Source organism: Salmo salar, chromosome ssa04, assembly GCF_905237065.1.
Source record: "Salmo salar chromosome ssa04, Ssal_v3.1, whole genome shotgun sequence".
NCBI classification, from domain to species: Eukaryota; Metazoa; Chordata; class Actinopteri; order Salmoniformes; family Salmonidae; genus Salmo; species Salmo salar.
In genome coordinates this window covers 50,508,499-50,534,107 of record NC_059445.1, presented here as the reverse complement: position 1 = coordinate 50,534,107, position 25,609 = coordinate 50,508,499, and the positions used below count along the sequence as shown (strand labels likewise).

Genomic DNA, 25,609 nt, shown 5'->3' with positions numbered 1-25,609 from the left:
TTTAGAGTTAAAACCATCAAAACAAGCATTCCTTTATTGAAAAACACACAATAAAATAAATCTCTCAACCTTATAAAACGTGTGATAAAATATACAGTTTTGATCTTTACAAACGCATTCATGAAATAAATCAATAGAATCATTCATGGAAATCATTAATGGAATTCTTTATCAGGAGAATGCTGTTTCCAGTCCCATGGGAGGGTTATGGGGCTGGCGGCAGGTACTGATCAGATGGGACATAACACATCAGGTTGGATAACTGCACAAGCAGGTGAACAGAACCAACACCTTGTAGTCTCCTGAATGGACTGGCGATGTCCTCATGATTGGGTCAGTGACATCTTCATGTTTCTCCTAAACGGAAAGTCATACTCGTGTACCCTGTAGGAGTGAGCGGCAGGCTGTGGTGTTGGCAGTGTCTTGGATAGATTCCTCTGGTCATTTGGCTCATGGGCAGCTTTGTAATACAACAGGAGAGGCAGAATAAGAGAGAGGGAGAAACCTTTGAGACCACAACACCCATGATCCTCAGTGTGGACAGAGTGAGAAAGATGGAGCTGCTTCCTATAATGGACACATGGTGGCAACATCAGTTCACAAAAATGACAGAACCCATGGAAAACAGGCTTCTTCATGGAAAACAGGCTTCCTCATGGAATGGTGGGGTTCTTCTTCTACATTCAAAGATGCATCACAGTTCCTTTTATATCTAGAAGTAATAGGCAGTCATTTAAGTTGTCATTTTTGCAGGAAGCAGGAGAGCGTTGGCCAGAAAAACTAAATGGCAGATAGTCACTGAAAACTCCTGGCCCAGGAAAGCTTCCAAAAGCCTTACTGCCCGATGCCCTTGGCCTTAACATTAGCCACCGCCAGATACAGGGCTTCCACCAGCCCTTGCAATTACCTTAGCAACCCCCAGATACCACAAGTTTAACAAAAGTGTTTCACTGACTTAACTCACCATGGGACCTTGACCATAACCACAAAACACCACAAATTTGCTGTCAAAAACATTCATTTTGGAATTATGTCCATATGAGCCATTAGCTCAACTGTAGAGGAAAGTTGATTATTCAAGTGGTAAAATAATTCTGTAAACGAATTTCGAACAAATGGCTACCATTCCAAATGTGATGAAGAAGAAGATGCATACTGGAGCAAAGAGTTGCTGAACTAGTCTGCTAGTTGAGTTGGATGCCACCACATCAAGAGACTGCAGCTGGTGCCAATTCAGCCATATCTAACAAGAGTTAATGCAGAGAAGTCCAGACAGACATACCAGGCCAGGCCAGGCCAGGCCAGGCAGCTGGGCCAGCAGTCCCAGTGTGAGTTGATGTTAGTGAAAAAGTTCCAAAGAACAGCAATTTTGGTAAAGAAAATTCCTCCAACATACTGGTATCTCTTGGACTATTACTCAGTAAACTCAAATAGACTACTAGTAGTCATAATACAACATAGTTAAAATACAATAACATAGCTGTTTGTTAAAAAACATGAAATGGGGCCTGAAAAAGTGGTGGAATGTAAAGGGATCACTAATACTGGGTTAAGTTCAACTACAGTAGCAAGTTGAATCTGAATGGTGACTCATATGAGCGGAGGGTAGAAGAAAGCAGGACCCCCCCCAGAAATTCATCAGTCCTCCCAAACAGAGTGGACCTGAGCTGGCCAGCCCCTCTAGTCAGAGACCAGTCCATCCAAACAGGACACCTCACCCACACCAGCAGAGGGGGGGAGGGAGGGGATTTGCCCCTGACCCCTGGACCCCCTAGACCCCTCAACACACTGTAGGGTCCTTCCACTCCTTCTTCTCCCTGGCATTTAGCTTGCTCTCCTCTAGGACCGTGGCATTTAGCTCGCTCTCCTCTAGGACCGTGGCATTTAGCTTGGTCTCCTCTAGGACCGTGGCATTTAGCTTGCTCTCCTCTAGGACCGTGGCATTTAGCTTGCTCTCCTCTAGGACCGTGGCATTTAGCTCGCTCTCCTCTAGGACCGTGGCATTTAGCTTGCACTCCTCTAGGACCGTGGCATTTAGCTTGCTCTCCTCTAGGACCGTGGCATTTAGCTTGCACTCCTCTAGGACCGTGGCATTTAGCTTGCTCTCTTCTAGGACCGTGGCATTTAGCTCGCTCTCTTCTAGGACCCTGGCATTTAGCTCGCTCTCCTCTAGGACCGTGGCATTTAGCTTGGTCTCCTCTAGGACCGTGGCATTTAGCTTGCACTCCTCTAGGACCCTGGCATTTAACTCTCTCTCCCACCCCTGCAGCTTCAGGTCTGTGTTGGCGTGGCGGTTGAGTTTGTGGTACTTGAACACCACAAAGATGCAGAGCACCACCAGGACTATGGCGATGGCTGCCCCGATGGCTACAGCCAGTATGCCTATCTCAGAGACGGAGACTGGAGGGAGCAGCACAACACAACACAAACACACACACAGCAATACATTAGCACTGACTGGCATTCCTCAATAATCCTTTACAAGTGTCTGGTAGACTTATATAGTACATTTTAACATAGAGTAGTTATTTGTGAACTTACATTAATTGTCAGGCTGACTGACTGACCTACTGACCTTTGTGGACGACCCTGAGGGTGACCTCTCCGTTGATGCCGTGGACATCGGGCAGGTTGCGAACCTGGCAGGTGTAGGTACCGTTGAAGGTGAAGGGAACGTCCTGGAGGCTGATGGAGGCGTCCTGTCTCAGGATGTCCCCCGACCACACCGCATGGCCCTTAAACCGCCCCTCTGTAGGGGGGTATGCTGTCTCCTGGTAGTAAAACACCTGACACACACACACACGTTTCAAAGAATACATACATGAATAAACATGACACACATTCACAGTGGTTCAAGAAACATAAAGTGATGACTCAATAGACTCACTAGATTTTGATTTCACTCATTTAAGAACCTGTACTACAAAGGTGTGTTCCCATGTCTAACCCAGTCTTCCCCCTAATTCAGACACATTCGCTGCATGTCTACTGTTAGTCCGGCTTTCAGTGTGGAAAGGTCACCCACCGACTCCTCGGCTCCCTGGCCCAAGGGACGGAAGTTCCAGGAGACAGTCACAGAGGAGAGGGACACAGGGTGTTTGGACTTAAAGGTGCACTTCAGTCTCACTTCTGTCCCGTTCACTGCCTCCACCTCATTGGACATAAAAACCTCCATCCCACCGACTCGCAGCACACCTGACACAAAGAATGGACCCAATGAGACACGCGGGCACAGATATACAGTGCAGTATACACTATATTGAATAAATGCATTTAAATAACCCTGGGACAACATTAGCAAGCACCTTATCAAAGTCCCCACAGAACGTTCAGAGCACACTATTAAACACAGACATCTTTATTTCACAGCTTCAAGGATGCATATGACCATGAGAAGGTTGATAGTGGTTTTTCAAACAAAGTGTCTGTTTACATATCTTCAGTTTAAACCTAGCTCACTTGCTTCAGTAGACACAGTACATCTTCAGTTTAAACCTAGCTCACTTGCTTCAGTAGACACAGTACTATACAGTACATCTTCAGTTTAAACCTAGCTCACTTGCTTCAGTATACACAGTACATCTTCAGTAAACATGGCCTTGACTTCCAAGAACCAATTGGTACACTGACTACACTCCTCAAATCACTGGAGCTGTAATGTAGCTCACTAAGTGTACCCTCCCTCCCTTAAATGATGCATTTTGTACACAGTCAAACTCTTCAAGCATGTCTCCTCTCCTACAGTACTTTTCCAGTGTGGACCAATCACGACAATAAGCTGAGCTAGAGTTCTAATTCACACTTAAGTCAAACACAAAGAAAACTGACAGAGCAAATAAACGATATATCCAGGCTGTAATCACATCCGGCTGTGATTGGGAGTCCCATGGGGCGGCGCACAACTGGCCCAGTGTCGTCCAGGTTTGGCCGGGGTAGGCTGTCATTGTAAATAAGAATTTGTTCTTAAATGACTTGCCTAGTTAAATAAAGGTTAAATAAATAAAAAATTAAATAATAATAAAACTAGAAAGCAGGTGGTATGGCCCTGTAATAATTCACCCAGCATTCCACTGCTGTGCCAGGCCCTCACTGTGTTATATTGAGTGTGTGTTTGTGTGTGTGTTTGTGTGTGTGTGTGTGTGTGTGTGTGTGTGTGTGTGTGTGTGTGTGTGTGTGTGTGTGGTTAATGATTGTAGGTGTTCAGTCCAGAGGTCCACCTACGGGAGACTGAACCAGCCAGGAACTATTAAAGGATTCTGATAAAGCTGTTCTGGCAAACATTCAATATTCCATCTGTACCCATTGGCACAGACAAGTAATTAATGGAATTCAGGGATTTGGTGGGAATTCAGGTAGCCTATTCAAATTATTATCAAATGTAACTATTTGTTTCTTCGAATACACTGATATAGCCTATACATGTTCTAATTGTATCAGGTACTGTATTTAAAAAATATATTTTGTGTTAAAATAAATAATTTTATATGCCTCATTTGCATAAATACAACAGGTGTATTTGCATATATGAAACATTACCATAAATAGGAAGAGGGCTGCAACCATCAAAACCCTTGCTCTGTCACTCTAGGCCTACCTCTACTCACCTGCGCTGTCTAGACAGCCTCATAAATTACTGTTGTTGTTACGTCCTGTTGCATAATTCAACAAGTGTGTCAATAACAGTATTGTTTGTCCCTGTGATGCTGATGACTATTTTTGTCCACTTATACAGGAGTAATAAAGACCCTGTGGCTATGGTGGTGAGTAGTTGACTCAAAGAGAGAGAAAGACAATAGTTGAACAGTGTTGCACAAATTAATTTCTTCAAAAATTAAGGAGAAGCAGCAGAGAGAGAAATTGGATTTTTTTTCTCCAGTTTCAGTTTTACTTATACTAGCTAATGCAGCCTACTCAAGGACCTGACTCTAACAGACAGGAATGATATTTATGTTAGCTAGCTGGCTAAGGCTATCCAATACGCCAACTCTTCCAATCCAAGGCAAGCTTTTGATTTTAACAATTTATTGTCAGACGGTGTAGCTGCTAAACTGCTAGCTGTACACTACTGCGTGATTCTACACATGGATTGGATTGTGGGTTTACTAACGCTTTAGTTCTAGTAGCTACACTATGTATACAAAAGTATGTGGACACCCCTTCAAATTAGTGGATTCGGCTATTTCAGCCACACTGACAGGCAGGGGGCGCACCTTTCGTTTTAGAAGTGGGGGGGACATAATATATATATATTTTTAATACTGCCGGATAAACACTCCAAACTGTCGGATAAACACTCCTACACGGCTGCTCGGAGGTGTCCGCATGGTCCTAAAGCACACCGTTGCCTCGTTTTGTATCACATTCCAATGATAAAACTGGGGGGGAAGAAAGCTATTTCAGAATGTGGGGTGGGTGGGGGGGACATGTGAAAGTTGCACTATATAAAATTGAGCACACAGCCATGCACTCTCCATAGACAAACATTGGCAGTGGAATGGCCTTACTGACTTTCAGTGACTTTTGAAATTGGCACCGTCATTGGATGCCACCTTTCCAACAAGTCAGTTTGTCAAATTTCTGCCCTGCTAGAGCTGGCCAGGTCAACTGTAAGTGCTGTTATTGTGAAGTGGAAACGTCTAGGAGCAACAACGGCTCAGCCGCGAAGTGGTAGGCCACAAAAGCTCACAGAATGGGAACGCCAAGTGCTGAAGCCTAAGATCACCATGCGCAATGCCAAAGTTCGGCTGGAGTGGTGTAAAGCTCGCCGCCATTGGACTGGACTCTGGAGCAGTTGAAACTCGTTTTCTGGAGTGATGAATCACGCTTCACCATCTGGCAGGCGGACGGATGAATCTGGGTTTGGCAGATGCCAGGAGAACGCTACCTGCCCCAATGCATAGTGCCAACTGTAAAGTTTGGTGGAGGAGGAATAATGGTCTGGGGCTGTTTTTTATGCTTCGGGCTGGGTCCCTAGTCCCAGTGAAGGGAAATCTTAACGCTACAGCATACAATGACATTCTAGACGATTCTTTGCTTTCAACTTTGTGGCATCAGTTTGGGAAGGCCCTTTCCTGTTTCAGCTTGACAATGCCCCCGTGCACAAAGCGAGGTTCATACAGAAATGGTTTGTCAAGATCGGTATGGAAGAACTTAACCGGCCTGCACAGAGCCCTGACCTCAACGTCATCAAACACCTTTGGGATGAATTGGAACACAGACTGCGAGGCAGGCCTAAATCGCCCAACATCAGTGCCCGACTTCACTAATGCTCTTGTGGCTGAATGGAAGTCCCCGCAGCAATGTTCCATCTAGTGGAAAGCCTTCCCAGAAAAGTGTTATAGCAGCAAAGATGGGACCAACTCCATATTAATGCCCATTATTTTGGAATGAGATATTCGATTAGCAGGTATCCAAATACTTTTGGTAATGTATATGATGTTAGCTAATATGGTGACACCGATGTAGGCTGTGTGTAGTAGTTATGATATGAAGGTTTGGCTTGGAGAGGTTTTTTCGCCTGATCACAGACAGCTGTTGTGTTGTGCACTGAACTCCACAAGTGAAGGGAAAATGTGCGAGGAGGAGAGCGCATAGATGTGATGCTGCTGTTTGTATGGCTGCTATGAAAGTGAACTGTGTGTGCGGGTGATCAGGGGTGTATTCATTCCGTCAATTCTGTTGCAAAATGTTTCTTAACCTTTGACTGCAGTGGGCTAAATCAGGGTCACACAGAATGTCTTGGTAGTTTTAAACAAATCCACTTTGAAACAAAAGTGTACACCTCACACACATGGTTATGGGCTTAAAAAAGAAGACACCTGTACCATGCCAGATATAGAGTTGAAATGTATTCAAATTTAGAGTTTGCATCCCAATATTACACTTTATATGCATCACAGAAAACGAAATATAACAGAACTTTTTGACATAGAAACACTGGATTTTCTGCGGGTTTTTTGAAATAATGTTATTAATAAAATATTAATAACATTCCACCCATGAGGCCACTAGGTAATTTGACTGCAGAAATGGGCTACAAGGAACGAAACTGGGATGGCCCTACCTGAATTATTAGTTCTTATACACTGAACAAAAATATAAACACAACATGTAAAGTGTTGGTCCCATGTTTCATGAGCTGAAATAAAAAATCCCAGACATTTTCCATAATATTTATATTATGCACAAAAGCTTGTTTCTCTCAAATTTTGTGCACAAATTTGATTACATCCCTGTTAGTGAGCATTCTCCTTTGCCAAGATAATCCAAGATAATCCATGCTGTTTAATCAAGAAGCTGATTAAACAGCATGTTCATTACACAGGTGCACCTTGTGCTGGGGACAATAAAAGGCCACTCTAAAATGTGCAGTTTTGTCACGCAATACAATGCCACAGATGTCTCAAGTTTTAAGGGAGCGTGCAGTTGGCTTGCTGACTGCAGGAATGTCCACCACAGCTGATGAAACTGTGGGTTTGCAGTACTGAAGAATATGTGCATAAACTGTCAGAAACAGTCTCAGGGAAGCTCATCTGCGTGCTCGTCGTCCTCACCAGGATCTTGACCTGACTGCAGTTCGGCGTCGTAACCGACTTCACGGGGCAAATGCTCACCTTCGATGGCCACTGGCATGCTGGAGGAGTGTGTTCTTCATGGATGAGTCCCGGTTTTAACTGTACCGTGCGTTGTATGGGCGAACGTCAACGTTGTGAACAGAGTGCCCCATGGTGGCGGTGGGATTATGGTATGGGCAGGCATAAACTACAGACAATGAACACAATTGCATTTTATCAATGGCAATTTGAATGCACCGAGATACCGTGATGAGATCCTAAGGCCCATTGTCGTGCTATCCATCCGTCGCCATTACCTCATGTTTCAGCATGATAATGCACGGCCCATGTCGCAAGGATCTGTACAAAATTCCTAGAAGCTGAAAATGTCCCAGTTCTTCCATGGCCTGAATACTCACCAGACGTCACCCATTGAGCATGTTTGGGATGCTCTGGATCGACGTGTACGACAGCGTGCTCCAGTTCTTGTCAATATCCGACAACTTCACACAGCCATTGAAGAGGAGTGCGACAACATTCCACAGGCTACAATCAACAGCCTTTTCAACTCTATGTGAAGGAGATGTGTCACACTGCATGAGGCAAATGGTGATCAGAGACTGACTGTTTTTCTGATCAACGCCCCTATCTTTTTTTTAATGGTATCTGTGAGCAACAGATGCATATCTGTATTACCAGTCATGTGAAATCCATAGATTAGGGCCTAATGAATTTATTTCAATTGACTGATTTCCTTATATGAACTGTAACTCAGGAAAATCTTTCAAAATGTTCTAGTTGCATTTATATTTTTGTTCAGTGTAGATGGGTGCGAGAGGGGATGCTGTGGGATTATTTAAAATACTCTAATAATTATCCGTGATCTTTGGCCTGGTCCACCTGAAAAACATGTCAATGTCGAAGCTATTCTATAATGATAAAGTATACAGAATCAAGAGTAGGTTACTCATTATCATTATGATGGAAATTAGATTGGGGCTCTGTTCACCTGAACTGTAGCCATTTAAGCCCTACAGTTGCTGGAATCAATGTTTTGACAGAATAATACTAGGCCCAAGTGTTCATGTAAAACACCAAATGGCGACTAATTGGACTGAAAACAGAAATTAAGGAAGTAACTTCGAACTCACCTGGCACTGCAAATCCACCCAGAAGCGCGAGGAACTGTAGCCATGTCCGATACATCGGATTGGCAGTTTGCTCAGACCTTAAAGACTGACAAAATGTCAAACAGTTACTAGAAACCTCCTAAATTGAAAGTTTTATGGGTCATGCAAGGTTTACCTCAACAGGTTTTTGATAAAGAATCTTAGCGCAATGGACTCGGGAGTCTGAAACCACAGGCGATGTGCGCACTAGGACTGTAGGCGGCGTCATAAATAGGCAGCATCACACATATTTTGCCTTTGCCAGTCTGGAGGGCGGGTGGGCGATGTACAGTCTTGTCAAACCTGTTCGACCATAACTCTGTGTAAAGTATTACTACGCAGTAGGAATACTTTTACCCGCAGGCTAAATCTGTTTTTCTCCCGGTCATTTCCATCAAATTGCGCATGCAATAGCAATGCACACATTAGTTAGGCCTTTGATGTCCCTGGGAGAATATAAAGGTATTATGTCCCAAGCGCCAGAACCAATATAAAGGTACGATCTCCCACGCTGGGACAACATTTAGGTATAATGTTCCTAATGAGGTCTCTGGGACAACATATTGTTTATTTTCAAAACAACTAAAGCAAAGTTTTGTCACTGTATTGGGTACACTATGCAGCCAGCGACTGCTGCCACCTGGTGGGCATTTCTGTGTATTACACCAAAACCTGAAAATCATCTTCAATCTGTAATTTACATTCCAACCCACTAAATAAAGATACTGATATAATAATGATCGGAAATCATGTCAATAGATAATGATTTTAAATGTGCTACCTACCTAGTATTAAATGAAAGCCCAAGAGGCGGAACATGCTTCAATGGGAGATACACGACTCATCTCAAACCCTCAGAGGTAGTAATCAAACTTGTAAGGAGAGGGGCATTCTTCTTACCAAACCACGTGACCTTTGTTTTGGAGGTGTTCAGAACAAGGTTAAGGGTAGAGAAAGCTTTGCTGTAGAGCATTTAACACAGACTATTGTCGCCAGGAAATGTACCGCCATCACAGGATCCTTCTGAGCCTGTGTAGAGACCTGATTTAAAACAGAAAAGCAGGCTGATTTAGTATAATTAAAATTTCGTTGCTGATAGTATGGATTGTTTAATTTAAAAATATATATATATTATTATTTTAAAAAATTGTTTATCCTTATTATCCACCTGTACAGTTGGTGGTGTTATGCACATATAATTGTTGCAAACGCCATTATACCAACGAAGAAGACTTATCTCGATGGGCAATTCCAAAGCGGAAGTGGACCATTGAGACTGGAGAGAGAAAAGGAGAGAGAAAAGGAGGGAGGGGAGAGGAAACGTTACATGCTGAAGAGCGGGAGGTTGGGTTGACTCGACCCATACATTTCACATTTACAATCATTTCTGATACATTTATTTTGCAGATAGTTGTTGGAGTTAGAACAACATATAAGCTATATCGCAGTTGTTTATTGACTGAAAACAAGGAGTTGCTAGCCAGCTAGTAGCTAACTAGCTCCAAGCGCGACAGCAGCATCCGCACCGAAGCACTACGTTAGCAAGCCATCATTGGTCGCACACGCACATCGGAGCCGTGCAGCCTCCGTGCGCGAGGGAATATTGTGGTTATATTGGCAAAAATTAACCATCATCAGAGACCTCCAGGTAAGTGGGTAGGGTACCAGCGGTTTCACGGATTGACTGACCCTTGTCCGGTGGGCGTGCCTTGTGTGTTGGTCGGGAGAGAGAACAGAGACAGTCCGCAGTGATTACTGGTGCTTACTTGGTCGTCTGGCTCGGGCGGTGAAAATGAAGCGCATATGCCACGATTTCATCATTCAAACTCAATTTAAGCTTTCTGAATTGCTAGCACTTAGCAATAACCCATGATAGTCGATCAGTAGTCGATTCATATTGTTGTGCTCAATTCCAGCCATTTGGTTTCATATAAGGTGTTGTCATTAGATACTCGCATCCTGGCCTGGCTGTCTGTGTGGGGCCTCCCTAGTGAGCAGGCGCTGTTATCTCCATCAGCACTCGCTCTGTGCACAGCAGGGGGACTGAAAGCTAGTCGCTAGCCTCATCAACTGTCTGACAATAACCTACCAGATGACGTTATTCGTTAATCTTCAGGGCATATTAAAGGACATGGCTATTATTTTAATTGTCTGTGTGATTTAACTCCTCTGATGTGTCTCTGATAGGATGAGTGGTGATGAGATGAACCCCGCAGCAGTGGCCCAGGCAGTAGAGGACGTACATGGAGATGACCGCTGGATGTCCCAGGTTAGTCTACCGTACTGCTAGCCCTGGATTTTGATTCTCAGTTCTATTACACATAAGAGTTATTGGACGAAGGCCTCTTCTGTACGGGGAGTTTTTTTAAGAGCCCTACGCTTGGTCTGAACATTAACACATCGCTTGCGGTATGGTTTTGGAAAAATAAGGACCTTATCTTTCATATCCCCAAGAAATCATTTTCAAAAAACAAAAGGTTAAATTGATACACACCTTTTTATAGAGTTATTGTTCCCACATGGCCATATTTCCATGTTGCTGCGCTAGATTATGGAAGACTGAGTTTCTATCTGCATCTCGAACACCTGTGTGTAAACCAGAAGACGACGCCGCAAACATAATGCTGGGGGATATGGCCGTAATGCTGGGGGATATTTTTTACTTAAAAAAAAAAATGTATATACTTATGGCTGATTCATGAGATGCAGTATCTTGTTTTTTTTGTGTGTTTTTCTAAGTTTTGTTGCACAGTTCATTTTAAACAGGAATAATCTAATGAATTCAGTGCTTGTAAAATTATATATAGGCTAAATACACTGCTCAAAAAAATAAAGGGAACACTTAAACAACTCAATGTAACTCCAAGTCAATCACACTTCTGTGAAATCAAACTGTCCACTTAGGAAGCAACACTGATTGACAATAAATTTCACATGCTGTTGTGCAAATGGAATAGACAACAGGTGGAAATTATAGGCAATTAGCAAGACACCCCCAATAAAGGAGTGGTTCTGCAGGTGGTGACCACAGACCACTTCTCAGTTCCTATGCTTCCTGGCTGATGTTTTGGTCACTTTTGAATGCTGGCGGTGCTTTCACTCTAGTGGTAGCATGAGACGGAGTCTACAACCCACACAAGTGGCTCAGGTAGTGCAGCTCATCCAGGATGGCACATCAATGCGAACTGTGGCAAGAAGGTTTGCTGTGTCTGTCAGCGTAGTGTCCAGAACATGGAGGCGCTACCAGGAGACAGGCCAGTACATCAGGAGAAGTGGAGGAGGCCGTAGGAGGGCAACAACCCAGCAGCAGGACCGCTACCTCCGCCTTTGTGCAAGGAGGAGCAGGAGGAGCACTGCCAGAGCCCTGCAAAATGACCTCCAGCAGGCCACAAATGTGCATGTGTCTGCTGAAACGGTCAGAAACAGACTCCATGAGGGTGGTATGAGGGCCCGACATCCACAGGTGGGGGTTGTGCTTACAGCCCAACACCGTGCAGGACGTTTGGCATTTGCCAGAGAACACAAAGATTGGCAAATTCGCCACTGGCGCCCTGTGCTCTTCACAGATGAAAGCAGGTTCACACTGAGCACATGTGACAGACGTGACAGAGTCTGGAGACGCCGTGGAGAACTTTCTGCTGCCTGCAACATCCTCCAGCATGACCGGTTTGGTGGTGGGTCAGTCATGGTGTGGGGTGGCATTTCTTTGGGGGGCCGCACAGCCCTCCATGTGCTCGCCAGAGGTAGCCTGACTGCCATTAGGTACCGAGATGAGATCCTCAGACCCCTTGTGAGACCATATGCCGGTGCGGTTGGCCCTGGGTTCCTCCTAATACAAGACAATGCTAGACCTCATGTGGCTGGAGTGTGTCAGCAGTTCCTGCAAGAGGAAGGCATTGATGCTATGGACTGGCCTGCCCGTTCCCCGGACCTGAATCCAATTGAGCATCTGGGACATTATGTCTCGCTCCATCCACCAACGCCACGTTGCACCACAGACTGTCCAGGAGTTGGCGGATGCTTTAGTCCAGGTCTGGGAGGAGATCCCTCAGGAGACCATCCGCCACCTCATCAGGAGCATGCCCAGGCGTTGTAGGGAGGTCATACAGGCACGTGGAGGCCACACACACTACTGAGCCTCATTTTGACTTGTTTTAAGGACATTACATCAAAGTTGGATCAGCCTGTAGTGTGGTTTTCCACTTTAATTTTGAGTGTGACTCCAAATCCAGACCTCCATGGGTTGATAAATTGGATTTCCATTGATTATTTTTGTTGTCAGCACATTCAACTATGTAAAGAAAAAAGTATTTAATAAGATTATTTCTTTCATTCATTCAGATCTAGGATGTGTTATTTTAGTGTTCCCTATATTTTTTTGAGCAGTGTATAAGCCTTCCACAACAATAAGACTCACTAATGATGTAATCATTTGTTTAACCAGGCTTTCAAGTCTATAAAAAATGTGTTATTTTATTTTTTTACATTTAACCAGAACTATGCACATCCACTAACAATGGCCAACTTTTGGAAGCAGGAATCATTCTAGAACATTAACACAGGTCTCATAAATCTCTTAGCACAAGCCTGTGTGCTAGTGAGTAGCAAGCTAATCTTATATACTTAACAAAAATATAAATGCAACAATTTCAAAGATTTTACTGAGTTACAGTTCATATAAGGAAATCAGTTAATTGAAATAAATTCATTAGGCCCAAATCTATGGATTTCACATGACTGGGAATACAGATATACATCTGGTCACAGATGCCTTAAAAAAAAAAAGTAGGGGTGTGGATCAGACAAGCAGTCAGTATCTGGTGTGACCACCATTTGCCTCATGCAGTGCGACACATCTCCTTCGCATAGAGTTGATCAGGCTGTTGATTGTGGAATGTTGTCCCACTCTTCTTCAATGGTTGTGCGAAGTTGCTGAATATTGGCGGGACATGCTTTCGTATACGTCCGTCCAGAGCATCCCAAACATGTTGAATGGGTGGCATGTCTGGTGAGTATGCAGGCCATTAAAGAATTGGTACATTTTCAGCTTCCAGAAATGTTGTACAGATTCTTGTGACATGGGGCCGTGCATTATCATGCTGAAACATGAGGTAATGGCGGCAGATGAATGGCATGACAATGTGCATCAGGATATCATTACGGTATCTCTGTGCATTCAAATTGCCATTGATAAAATGCGATTGTGTTCATTGTTCATAGCTTATGCCTGCCCATACTATAACCCCACCGCCACCATGGGGCACTCTGTTCACAACGTTGACATACGCAAACCATTTACCCACACGGCACCATACATGTGGTCTGCAGTTGTGAGGCTGGTTGAAGGTACTGCCACATTTTTGGGCTCTTTAAAAAAAATTCAGCTCATGAAACATGCGACCAACACTACATGTTGCGTTTTATATTTTTGTTCCGTGTATTTAAAGTCTAGCCAACTTGGATCTATTTGCTTGCTGTTATGAATACACCCTCCTGTCCGTCTCCAACGGAACAGCATGCTAGCCTGTCCACAGATGTTGAAGTCAAATGGCCTACCTGGATAAGAAGATGCTTAGTTCTCAGAATGAGAACGAGTTGCCAATTCCTGATATAAATGAGTCTTTATGCTCATTGCACAATTCTAAAACACAGACTAGACAGCTAGCACTTAAGTCTAAAATTCTGCTAGTGGTACCGCAATGCCACGTGCGAAAGAAACCGAGCATTCATTTTCCACAATCTTGTTCATTGATACTCGTTTTGGTAGGGTCTGTTCTGTATTTTGGGTATTGTTAAAAAGGTTTAGTTCTCCTCTATTACAGTAAAATAATGTCTAAGTGTTTCGGTGTCCATATGACCCACTCTGTTGGACCAATCCTCAAATGCAAATATCGAGTTTAAACTGCTTGTTGTCAGAGAGGAACAAGTTATCTTTCATTGTTATTGTTGGGAGTGGGAGGGGCTTGGTGTCTGTGTGAGAAGGCGCGATGTCCGCTGAAGGACCATTCTGCTAACCGCGGCCTACTAGCTACCTAGAGCTACATGGAACCCTACTAATTCCACGACTGGTCTATCGACGTCAACGCACGACGAGGCAAAAACAGACTTACCCCCATCGCGACGTCCCCCAAAGGTTAACTTGCTAGCCCGGGTCTGCCAACTGCTTGCTTGCTAACCCGGTCTGCTAACTGCTAGCATGTTTTGCCCCGGCCTACTAACTGTTAGCATCGGCCTACTAACTGTTAGCATCGGCCTGCAAACTGTCTGAATCGCCGTGTCCCAGTCAGCCCAACCACTCACTGGACCCATATGTTCACTTGGCTACGCATGCTTCTCTCTAATATCAATATGCCTCGTCCATTACTGTCCTGGTTAGTGATTACTGTCTTATTTCACTGTAGAGCCTCTAGCCCTGCTCAATATGCCTTAACCAACCATGTTGTTACACCTCCTACATATGCGATGACATCACCTGGTTTAAACATCTCTAGAGACTATATCTCTCTCATTACTCACTGCCTAGGTTTACCTCCAATGTACTCACATCCTACCTTACCTTTGTCTGTACACTACGCCTTGAATCTATGCTATCGTGCCCAGAAACCTGCTAGACGGCCAGTTCGTATAGCCTTTTAGCCGAACCCTTATCCTACTTCTCCTCTGGTGATGTGGAGGTTAATCCAGGTCCTGCAGTGCCTAGCTCCACTCCCACTCCCCAGGTGCTTTCATTTGTTGACTTCTGTAACCGTAAAAGCCTTGGTTTCATGCATGTTAACATTAGAAGTCTACTCCCTAAGTTTGTTTTACTCACTGCTTTAGCACACTCCAAAAAACATGAAATCTCCATCGCTAACTATAACATTTTCCGCCAAGATAGAATTGTCAAAGGGGGCGGTGTTGCAATCTACTGCAAAGATAGCCTGCAGAGTTCTGTATTACTATCCAAGTCTGTACCCAAACAATTCGAGCTTCTACTTCTAAAAATTCACCTTTCCAGAAACAAGTCTCTCACTGTTGCCGCTTGCTATAGACCTCCCTCTGCCCCCAGCTGTGCCCTCGATACCATATGTGAATTGATTGCCCCCCATCTATCTTCTGAGCTCGTGCTACTAGGTGACCTAAACTGGGACATGCTTAACACCCCGGCCATCCCACAATCTAAGCTTGATGCCCTCAATCTCACACAAATGATCAATGAACCTACCAGGTACAACCCCAAATCCGTAAACACGGGCACCCTCATAGAAGTCATCCTAACTAACTCACCCTCCAAATACACCTCTGCTGTTTTCAATCAAGATCTCAGCGATCACTGCCTCATTGCCTGCATCCGTAATGGGTCTGCGACCAAACGACCACCCCTCATCACTGTCAAATGCTCCCTAAAACACTTCTGCGAGCAGGCCTTTCTAATCGACCTGGCCGGTGTATCCTGGAATGACATTGACCTTATCCCGTCAGTAGATGCCTGGCTATTCTTTAAAAGTGCCTTCCTCACCATCTGAAATAAGCATGCCCCGCTCAAAAAATTTAGAACTAGGAATAGATATAGTCCTTGGTTCACTCCAGACCTGTCTGCCCTTGACCAGCACAAAAACATCCTGTGGCGTTCGGCATTAGCATTGAATAGCCCCCGTGATATGTAACTTTTCATGGAAGTTAGGAACAAATATACACAGGCAGTTAGAAAAGCTAAGGCTAGCTTTTTCAAACAGAAATTTGCATCCTGTAGTACAAACTCAAAAGTTCTGGGACACTGTAAAGTCCATGGAGAATAAGAGCACCTCCTCCCAGCTGCCCACTGCTCTGAGGCTAGGAAACACTGTTACCACCGATAAATCCACTACAACTGAGAATTTCAATAAGCATTTCTCTACGGCTGGCCATGCTTTCCACCTGGCCACCCCTACCCCGGTCAACTGCCGGCACCCTCCACAGCAACCCGCCAAAGCCCCCACCATTTCTCCTTCACCCAAATCCAGATAGCTGATGTTCTGAAAGAACTGCAAAATCTGGACCCATACAAATCAGCCGGGCTAGACAATCTGGACCCACTCTTTCTAAAATTATCCGCCGAAATTGTTGCAACCCCTATTACTAGCCTGTTCAACCTCTCTTTTATATCGTCTGAGATCCCCAAAGATTGGAAAGCTGCAGCGGTCATCCCCCTCTTCAAAGGGGGTGACACTAGACCCAAACTGCTACAGACCTATATCTATCCTACCCTGTCTTTCTAAGGTCTTCGAAGGCCAAGTTAACAAACAGATTACCGACCATTTCAAATCCCACCGTACCTTCTCCGCTATGCAATCTGGTTTCAGAGCTGGTCATGGGTGCACCTCAGCCACGCTCAAGGTCCTAAACGACATCATAACCGCCATCGATAAGAGACATTACTGTGCAGCCATAGTCATCGACCTGGCCAAGGCTTTCGACTCTGTCAATCACCACATTCTTATTGGCAGACTCAACAGCCTTGGTTTCTCAAATGATTTCCTCGCCTGGTTTACCAACTACTTCTCTGATAGAGTTCAGTGTGTCAAATCGGAGGGCCTGTTGTCCGGGCCTCTGGAAGTCTCTATGGGTGTGCCACAGGGTTCAATTCTCGGGCCGACTCTGTTCTCTGTATACATCAATGATGTTTCTCTTGAGGCTGGTGATTTTCTGATTCACCTCTACGCAGACGACACCATTCTGTATACTTCTGGCCCCTCTTTGGACACTGTGTTAACTAACCTCCAGATGAGCTTCAATGCCATACAACTCTCCTTCCGTGGCCTCCAACTGCTTTTAAACGCAAGTAAAACTAAATGCATGCTATTCAATCGATCACTGCCCGCACCTGCTCGCCCGTCCAGCATCACTACTCTGGACGGCTCTGACTTAGAATACATGGACAACTACAAATACCTGGGTGTCTGGTTAGACTGTAAACTCTCCTTCCAGGCTCACATTAAGCATCTCCAAAATTAAATCTAGAATCGGCTTCCTATATCGCAACAAAGCATCCTTCACTCATGCTGCCAAACATACCCTCGTAAAACTGACCATCCTACCGATCCTCGACTTCAGTGATATCATCTATAAAATAGCCTCCAACACTCTACTCAACAAACTGGATGCAGTCTATCACAGTGCCATCCGTTTTGTCACCAAAGCCCCATACACTACCCACCATTGCGACCTGTACGCTCTCGTTGGTTGGCCCTCGCTTCATAATCGTTGCCAAACCCACTGGCTACAGGTTATCTACAAGTCTCTGCTAGGTAAAGCCCCGCCTTATCTCAGCTTACTGGTCACCATAGCAGCACCCACTCGTAGCACGCGCTCCAGCAGGTATATCTCACTGGTCACCCCCCAAAGCCAATTCCTCCTTTGGTCGTCTTTCCTTCCAGTTCTCTGCTGCCAATGACTGGAACGAACTGCAAAAATCTCTGAAGCTGGAGACTCATATCTCGCTCACTAGCTTTAAGCACCAGCTGTCAGAGCAGTTCACAGATCACTGCACCTGTACATAGCCCATCTGTAAACAGCCCATCTATCTACCTACCTCATCCCCATACTGTATTTATTTATTTATTTATTTATTTATCTTGCTCCTTTGCACCTCAGTATCTCTACTTGCACATTCATCTTCTGCACATCTACCATTCCAGTGTTTAATTGCTATATTGTAATTACTTCGCCACCATGGCCTATTTATTGCCTTAACTTACCTCATTTGCACTCACTGTATATAGACTTTTTGTTTTCTTTTGTTCTACTGTATTATTGACTATGTTTTGTTTATTCCATGTGTAACTCATTTGTTGTATGTGTCGAATTGCTATGCTTTATCTTGGCCAGGTCGCAGTTGCAAATGAGAACTTGTTCTCAACTAGCCTACCTGGTTAAATAAAGGTAAAATAAAAAAATGGAAGGTACACAGTGGGAGGGGCTTGGTGTCTGTGTGAGACGGAAGGTACTTTTTGTTTTAAGTATGTTGATTCTTGTGATACAGGCATTTGGAACATTGTGCTAAAACAAATTAATTTGATATATCGCCCAGCCCTACACAAACCTGTTGTTACTGAAAAATACTGTCAGCTGTAACTGTTAAAACAGTGTACAGTAAGTTTGCATTTGAAATGATATTGATTTGATATGAAAGTAGAGGGATTTATGTTTCTAGAATTACCGCAATTAAGAATTGTTTCACATTTAGATGGAGTTTTTGGCTATCAGAGCCAGTTCACCTTTAAACAGAAGATGGAAGGTCCTTGGACTATAACGAGTTAGGCTCCTTTAATCAATTATTGGGCTACCCTAATGCCTCTCTCACTACATCACACCTGAACACCAAGTCATACTGTCCTGTCAGCAACTGACCCGGAGGTCACTGATGGTTGGTAATACATGTGTGTAGAGAGCATAGAGCAGGGTTCCCCAAGTTTTCTGAGCAAAAAAATTATCTATATCGGTGCATCACTAATACAAATATTACATTTTTTTGCCAATTCCGATATCCGATATTTTTCTTGCAAAAAACCCCCCGATACCGATATTTACAATTTTAGTTGCCTTTTAAGCATTCTTGTACAGTTAAATAGTTAACACGCACACGGACGCAGATTTCTTTTCTACAGCTTTGACAGTGCTACTGTATCTTTTTTGACATACAAAGACCCAAACGGCGTTCCATAGTATGTATGTCGTGAAGCTAATAGCAGTGACGCTATTATTGTGTAACTCCAGTAGGGCAGCATCTGAAAAATAGCGCACTTGGTAATTTGTACTGGTGCTCGACCAGTCGGTGAAAGCCAACATCACCCATGACAGAACGGCTGATTGTCAAGGGGAATGAATTCCATTATCTTGGCTTTAATGGATTTCGCCTTTGAGTTGCCTCGCTGAAATTGTCTTACTCTTTCAAATGACTGCTCGATGTTGGTATTTTTAGCTAATATCAGCCGATTCCGATATGTTCACCAATGATATTGTGCTTCCCTAATTTTTATTATTATTATTATTGTTGGGCGTAAGACTGTAAAAATACCAGCAAATCAGCTCCAAGAGAAACATTTTGTAAATCTGTTCCAGAGTATTCCCACACATAATAGAGATACTGTATGTGATCATATACAAATGTAAGCAAGGTTTGAAATGAATGTTTTAATTCAGATATTATATCTGTTTGGGCCTCTTGCAGTCTACAAATTATTTGTAGTTATAGTCTGGCCCCCTGACCATCCCCTCAAAATAATGTTTTTCCCCACGGCTGAATGTAGTTGGTGAACCCTAGCATAGAGGAAAACTAACATGGCTGAAACAACAGAGTCATGACCCTCCTATGTTCATCTCTATCTCCACCATTGTATAACGTTATCTTGTTGTGTAGTAGTGTCTGCCTGGTGATGATGACATGTGTTTGTGCAGCACACACGGTTTGTTCAGGAGTGTAAGGACGCGGAGCCGGAGGTGCTGTTTATAGGAGACTCCATGGTGCAGCTAATGCAGCAGTACGAGGTGAGAGAGGAGATCTGCCTGTGTATACATACTGTGTTATATCACTTAGAATCCTGTGTGTGTTCACCTCAGTGCATGTGTTAGTTGTTTTTCTTTGTGCTATGACCCTGGTGTTTTTCATAACTACAACTAAGTCCAAACAGTGTTAAAATAAATTAAACAAAAACAGTCAGTTTGGACACACCTACTCATTCAAGGGGTTTTCTTTATTTTTACTATTTTCTACATTGTAGAATAATAGTGAAGACATCAAAACTATGAAATGACACATATGGAATCATGTAGTAAGCAAAAAAGTGTTAAACAAATCAAAATATATTTTACATTCTTCAAAGTAGCCACCCTTTGCCTTGAGAGCTTTGCACACTCTTGGTATTCTCTCAACCAGCTTCATTAGGTAGTCACCTGGAATGCATTTCAATTAACTGGTGTGCCTTGTTAAAAGTTCATTTGTGGAATTTCTTTCCTTAATGCGTTTGAGCCAATCAGTTGTGTGACAAGGTAGCCCTATTTGGTAAAAGACCAAGACCATATTATGGCAAGAATCTGGATAATCTGGAAAATTTCAAGATTCTTCAGGTGCAGTCACAAAAGCCATCAAGCGCTATAATGAAACTGGCTCTCATGAGGACCGCCATAGGAAAGGAAGACCCAGAGTTACCTCTGCTGCAGAGGATATGTTCATTAGAGTTAAATGCACCTCAGATTGCAGCCCAAATAAATGCTTCACAGATTTCGAGTAACAGACACATCTCAACATCAACAATTCAAAGGAGACTGCATGAATCATGGTCGAATTGCTGCAAAGAAACCACGACTAAAGGACATCAATAAGAAGAAGATACTTGCTTGGGTCAAGAAACACGAGCAATGCACATTAGACGGGTGGAAAACTATACTTTGGTCCAAATTTGAGATTTTTGGTTCCAACCGCCGTGTCTTTGTGAGATGCAGAGTAGGTGAACGGATGATCTCCACATGTGTGGTTCCCACCGTGAAGCATGGAGGAGGAGGTGTGATGGTGCTCTACTGGTGACACTAGGGATTTATTTAGAATTCAAGACACACTTAACCAGCATAGCTACAATAGCGTTCTGCAGCGATATGCCATCCCATCTGGTTTTCACTTACTGGGACTATCATTTGTTTTCCCACAGGAGAATGACCCAACACACCTCCAGGCTGTGTAAGGGGTATTTGACCAAGAAGGAAGGTGATGGAGTGCAGCATCAGATGACCTGACCATAACTCAATTTAGATGGTTTGGATTAAGTTGAACCACAGAGTGAAGGAAAGCAGCCAACAAGTGCTGAGCATATTCCAAGACTGTTGGAAAAGCATTCCATGTGAAGCTGGTTGAGAGAATGCCAGGAGTGTGCAAAGCTGTCATAAAGGCAATGGGTGGCTACTCTGAAGAATCTAAAATATATTTCGATTTGTTCAACACTTAAAAAAAAAAGTTTTATTACTACATGATTCCATGTGTTAGTTCATAGTTTTGATGTCTTCACTATTATTCTACAATGTAAAAAATAAAGAAAAACCCTTGAATGGCCGGCTGGGATGTCCTTGTCCCATCGCACTCTAGCGACTCCTGTGGTGGTCCGGGAACATGCATGCTGACACGGTCGCCAGGTGTACAGTGTTTCCTCCAACACATTGGTGCGACTGGCTTCCGGGTTAAGAGGGCATTTTATCAAGAAGCGGTGCGGCTTGGTTGAGTCGTGTTTCAGAGGACGCACGGCTCTCGACTTTCGCCTCTCCCGAGTCCGTTCAGGAGTTGCAGCGATGAGGCAAGACTAACTACCAATTTGGATACCATGAAATTGGGGAGAAAAACTTAAAATGTGAGCTCTATGGCAAAATGTGTAGAATTGCATGAAATTCACTTTAAAACTGCAAACATTTCTCCTACACTGCCAGGATGGGGGCTTCTAAAATGTTCTCTAAAATTCAGACTGGCTGACCAAACCTATAGCCACACCCTTTTTGTTCCAGAAAAAACCCTGTGTGTGTCCACAGATCTGGCGGGAGCTTTTCTCTCCACTGCACGCGCTGAACTTTGGAATCGGGGGAGACACCACCTGTAATGTGCTGTGGAGGCTGCAGAATGGAGAACTGGACAACATCAGGCCCAAGGTGAGATTCAACTGGGCCAGCACAGGCCCTGAGAGGGAAAAGGGCACAGCACAGGTGGACAGTTTTGGTCCTGTAATGCTTTTCATCCAGATCAGAACACCTAATCAATACCTCGTTGGTCACCTCCAGGTGACGGTGGTGTGGGTAGGAACCAACAATCACGAGCACTCAGCTGAGCAAGTTGCAGGGGGAATCCTTGCCATTGCACAGCTGCTCACCTCCCGTCTTCCTAAGACTAAGGTTGTTGTTCTGGTAAGTGAAGGTTTTCATTTTTTGTCTACAGTGTATCTGGAGTATAACATTTCAATCTCATGCAGTGTTTGCATTCAGGAAGTTTGCATTATCACCTCAGTGTCAATACTATATGAGCATGTATATTAATTCAGAATTTAATTGAGGATGCTTCATATATTCACATTTTTATTCGATTTTGTTGAATTGATGCAGGAAACAGGATACAGATATGCAATTTGAGTGTGAATTTAAGGAAATAATTGAATTTCACTGAAATCAATGCAATTAAAATGAAATTATTGGAGTCTATTCAAATATACATATTTTACATAACATCAAACATGTTATATAAATGCATATCAAATATTGTTGAAACAATAGATTTTCAGGACAAACTCTTAAAATGAATAATCAAGGAAAACATTTACATTTGAGTCATTTAGCAGACGCTCTTATCCAGAGCGACTTACAGCAGTGATTTCATGCATTTTTAAAAAATGTTTTTATATTTTTGTTATATACACTTCCGTTCAAAAGTTTGGTGTCACTTAGAAATGTCCTTGTTTTTGCAAGAAAAACACTTTTTGTTCATTAAAATATTATATTGATCAGAAATACAGTGCAGACATTAATGTTGTAAAGATTTTTAATGGAATATCTACATAATGTTCAGAGGCCCATTATCAGCAATCATCACTCCTGTGTTCCAATGGCACGTTGTGTTAGCTAAACCAAGTTTATCATTTTTAAAAGGCTAATTGATCATTAGAAAACCCTTTTGCAATTATGTTTGCACAGCTGAAAACTGTTGTCCTGATTTTGAAGAAGCAATATAACCGGCCTTCTTTAGACTAGTGGAGTATTTGGAGCATCACCATTTGTGGGTTCGATTACAGGCTCAAAATAGCCAGACACAAAGAACTTTCTTCTGAAACTCGTCAGTCTATTCTTGTTCTGAGAAATTATGGCTATTCCCTGTGAGAAATTGCCAAGAAACTGAAGATCTCATACAACTCTGTGTACTACTCCCTTCACAGGACAGTGCAAACTGGCTCTGAATTCTGAATTGTGCCCAACCCTGATTTAGGATGTATGCGTTTACAGATGTTTGTCCTTTTAGTAACTAACCCCTTCTGTCTGTACATCTCAGGGTCTGTTGGCACGGGGAGATGGGCCCAACCCGCTGCGGGAGAAGAATGCGGCGGTGAATGGCTTCCTGCGCTCCTGGCTGCCGCGGCTGGGCCAGGCCCAGTTCCTGGACGTGGGGGTGGGATTTGTGCACTCTGACGGGACCATCTCCACACGGGACATGTTTGATTTCCTGCACCTGACGGCGGCGGGCTACCGGGCCATCGCCAAGCCCCTCAGTGACCTGCTGCTGCAGATACTGGATGAGACGCCTGAGGAGAAGAGGGCCTCACTGGTCTGAGTGCCACACCCCAGGGGTCACTTACCTACACAGCCAGGGACATGCTTCACTGACACACTCCTTCTGTTGGGGAGTAGCTGGAAGATTCCCCAAACCATTATTCCAGGGTCTGGTCCTAGATCTGTGGTTTAGGGGTGACTTCTACCTGGAGTCTCTACTGGGAACAGAGGAGGGGGGATAGTCAGGGGTGAGGCATGCTCCTGTCTGGGGAAGGGGTCAGATCAAGATATGTCACTCACATGAGGGGGCTGGGCCAAGCAGAGAGAATGGGCACTCTCATGTGAGTGGAACTGAAACTGCAGGAGGGAGAGTGCATGGGATCATGTGCATGTGTGCGGGGTGACTGTGTGGCGAGAGTCAACAACTTCCAGAGATAGATAGATAGATAGATATATATATATATATATGTACATGCTGTAGCAGCAACAGTAGCACTTGCGTTCAGAGAGATCTGATAGTGGGAGAATAGAGAGAGAGGGGGGACATTTCTGAAGTACACCTGCACAAGCATTATAGAGAGGCCAATGGCACACATGCATAGTCCCCAAACGAAACACACAGACACTGTAGTAGACTGTAAAAGGTCCGTTTTGCCATATGAAATGTAAAGTAGCTTCCTACTCAGTCACAGCTTAGCTGCACAGTAATAAGCACTCCTATGCGTTCTCTCTCAGAAATCAGTTTGAGTTGGCTCCATATGCCCCAAGCTCTTAATCTCCATCTGAGGACCAACTGCGAAATCTTCTCTCCTCCCCCTCTCTCTGCTTTGATACACACACACAGCAGTGAAGTCAAGCGATCTTCCCATAACGGCCTTCTGCCATACACACACTGTCAGACACTGTCTCTCTTACACATAGAAAAAAACTGTGTAACTAAAATCCCTGCACTTTCTCTCTCTCTCCTGCTCACCCTCTCGCCGCTCTTCATTTCTGTCCTTATTTTGTCTTGTGTAGTATACAGAGCCCCTACCCAGCCCTGGCCACACTGCCACCTGCCTCCTAACACATGACATTGTCGCAGGACGACTTAAACAGTAGCACCATGGTAAAGCTATTGACACACAACATTGATTGAATTACTAGTCTACTACACTAAAAACCAACCACGGGTCACATAGAGAATGTCATGTGTTTGACCTTTCAACCCTGTTGTTTCCTGGTGCAGTTGAACTGAAGTGGTTAGGAGGTCCTCTTGCTGAGCATCGACTGCTCTCATGTTATAACTGTCTACACGTATTCTTCTTGCGCTATGTTGATCTGCATTCTGTATAAGCGTGTGTGTGTGTGTGTGTGTGTGAACATAGCTGGAGGTGAGAAGTGTGTATGTCACTTATGTTTGAGTCTGTGCATTGGTTGTATGACTGTTTAGAAATGGCCCATTTGTATATAATACATATATATGTGTGTGTGTGTGTGTGTGTGAAGCTTGGATAGATGGCCTTGTGTTGCGAATGTGGCAGTGTTTGTAAGAGAATGACCATTAGTGAGCATCTGTATTTGGTGCAAACCGTGCACTATATCTGGCTTATTGTCACATGCTGAAAAGACGGCGCATTCCAATAAAGGACCATGGATGTA

The 25,609-nt window shown here is 43.9% G+C and overlaps 2 protein-coding genes across 2 annotated transcripts; one reads left to right on the top strand and one right to left on the bottom strand.

Annotated features, from left to right (window-relative positions):
• Nucleotides 1–8,975, bottom strand: LOC106603363 (myelin protein zero-like protein 2). The gene is made up of 4 exons (XM_045717049.1): nt 8,705–8,975; nt 3,026–3,195; nt 2,576–2,786; nt 1–2,400 (listed from the first exon to the last, which is right to left on the bottom strand). Exons 1-4 carry the CDS (start codon nt 8,757–8,759, stop codon nt 1,781–1,783), a joined length of 1,056 nt encoding a protein of 351 aa, XP_045573005.1. The 5' UTR covers nt 8,760–8,975; the 3' UTR covers nt 1–1,780.
• Nucleotides 8,976–9,982: 1,007 nt separating this feature from the next.
• On the top strand, nt 9,983–25,609 carry LOC106603362 (platelet-activating factor acetylhydrolase IB subunit alpha2). Its single transcript, XM_014196936.2, has 6 exons — nt 9,983–10,370; nt 10,910–10,991; nt 20,138–20,227; nt 22,250–22,366; nt 22,496–22,618; nt 23,751–25,609. The coding sequence occupies exons 2-6, from the start codon at nt 10,911–10,913 to the stop codon at nt 24,027–24,029; spliced, it is 690 nt and encodes a 229-aa protein (XP_014052411.1). The 5' UTR covers nt 9,983–10,370; nt 10,910; the 3' UTR covers nt 24,030–25,609.